Source organism: Sinocyclocheilus anshuiensis, unplaced genomic scaffold, assembly GCF_001515605.1.
Source record: "Sinocyclocheilus anshuiensis isolate Anshui unplaced genomic scaffold, SAMN03320099.WGS_v1.1 scaffold460, whole genome shotgun sequence".
In the NCBI taxonomy this organism is placed as follows: Eukaryota; Metazoa; Chordata; class Actinopteri; order Cypriniformes; family Cyprinidae; genus Sinocyclocheilus; species Sinocyclocheilus anshuiensis.
Genome location: NW_015554101.1, coordinates 614,996 through 615,758, shown reverse-complemented (window position 1 = coordinate 615,758; position 763 = coordinate 614,996). Strand labels below are relative to the sequence as shown.

Sequence of the window (763 nt, the reverse complement as noted above, 5' to 3'; positions counted from 1 at the left end):
AAAGAAAGAAAGAAAGAAAGAGAGAAAAAGAAAGAAAGAAAGAAAGAAAGAAAGAAAGAAAGAAAGAACGAGAGAAAGCAAAGGTAACACTTTATAAGTACACAATAATAAAGCACCAAAGTAAAATTTGCAAAATGTTACTTAAAGGGTAACTCCACCCCAAAATGAAAATAGTGTCATTAATCACTTACCCCCATGTCGTTCCCAAGAAAAAACAACAACAAAAAAAAAACAGAATATCATGACTCATCTTTTTTTTCCTTAGTGGAAAATGTCATATATATAATAGTCCATTTCACAAAAGGAACAACATCATGTTATTGACTGTTGAGAAATAAAGACTGTGTGAGACACAATCTCACAACCAAATTAAAACAGGTAAACAACTGCAACAAAGACACTAATATAATATAATATAATATCATATAATATAATATCATATAATATCATTTAATATAATATAATATTAAATGGCAGTTGTGACAAAAAGAAAGAAAGAAAGAAAGAAAGAGAGAAAAAGAAAGAAAGAAAGAAAGAAAGAAAGAAAGAAAGAAAGAAAGAAAGAACAAGAGAAAGCAAAGGTAACACTTTATAAGTACACAATAATAAAGCACCAAAGTAAAATTAGCAAAATGTTACTTAAAGGGTAACTCCACCCCAAAATGAAAATGTTGTCATTAATCACTTACCCCCAGGGCCGCATTAAGACCGCACTGGGCCCCGGGGCTATGACTTACTGCAGGGCCCCCATCACAATAATGAT

At 31.1% G+C, this 763-nt stretch overlaps 1 protein-coding gene across 1 annotated transcript in view; it reads right to left on the bottom strand.

Annotated features, from left to right (window-relative positions):
* Positions 1–312: 312 nt before the first annotated feature.
* The window catches only part of LOC107669555 (protein quaking-like), a 54,048-nt gene continuing 53,597 nt past the window's right edge, over positions 313–763 (bottom strand). Inside the window, exon 4 of the mRNA XM_016461840.1 lies at positions 313–324. Coding sequence (XP_016317326.1) covers positions 313–324 — 12 coding nt within the window. The remainder of the gene's footprint in view (positions 325–763) is intronic.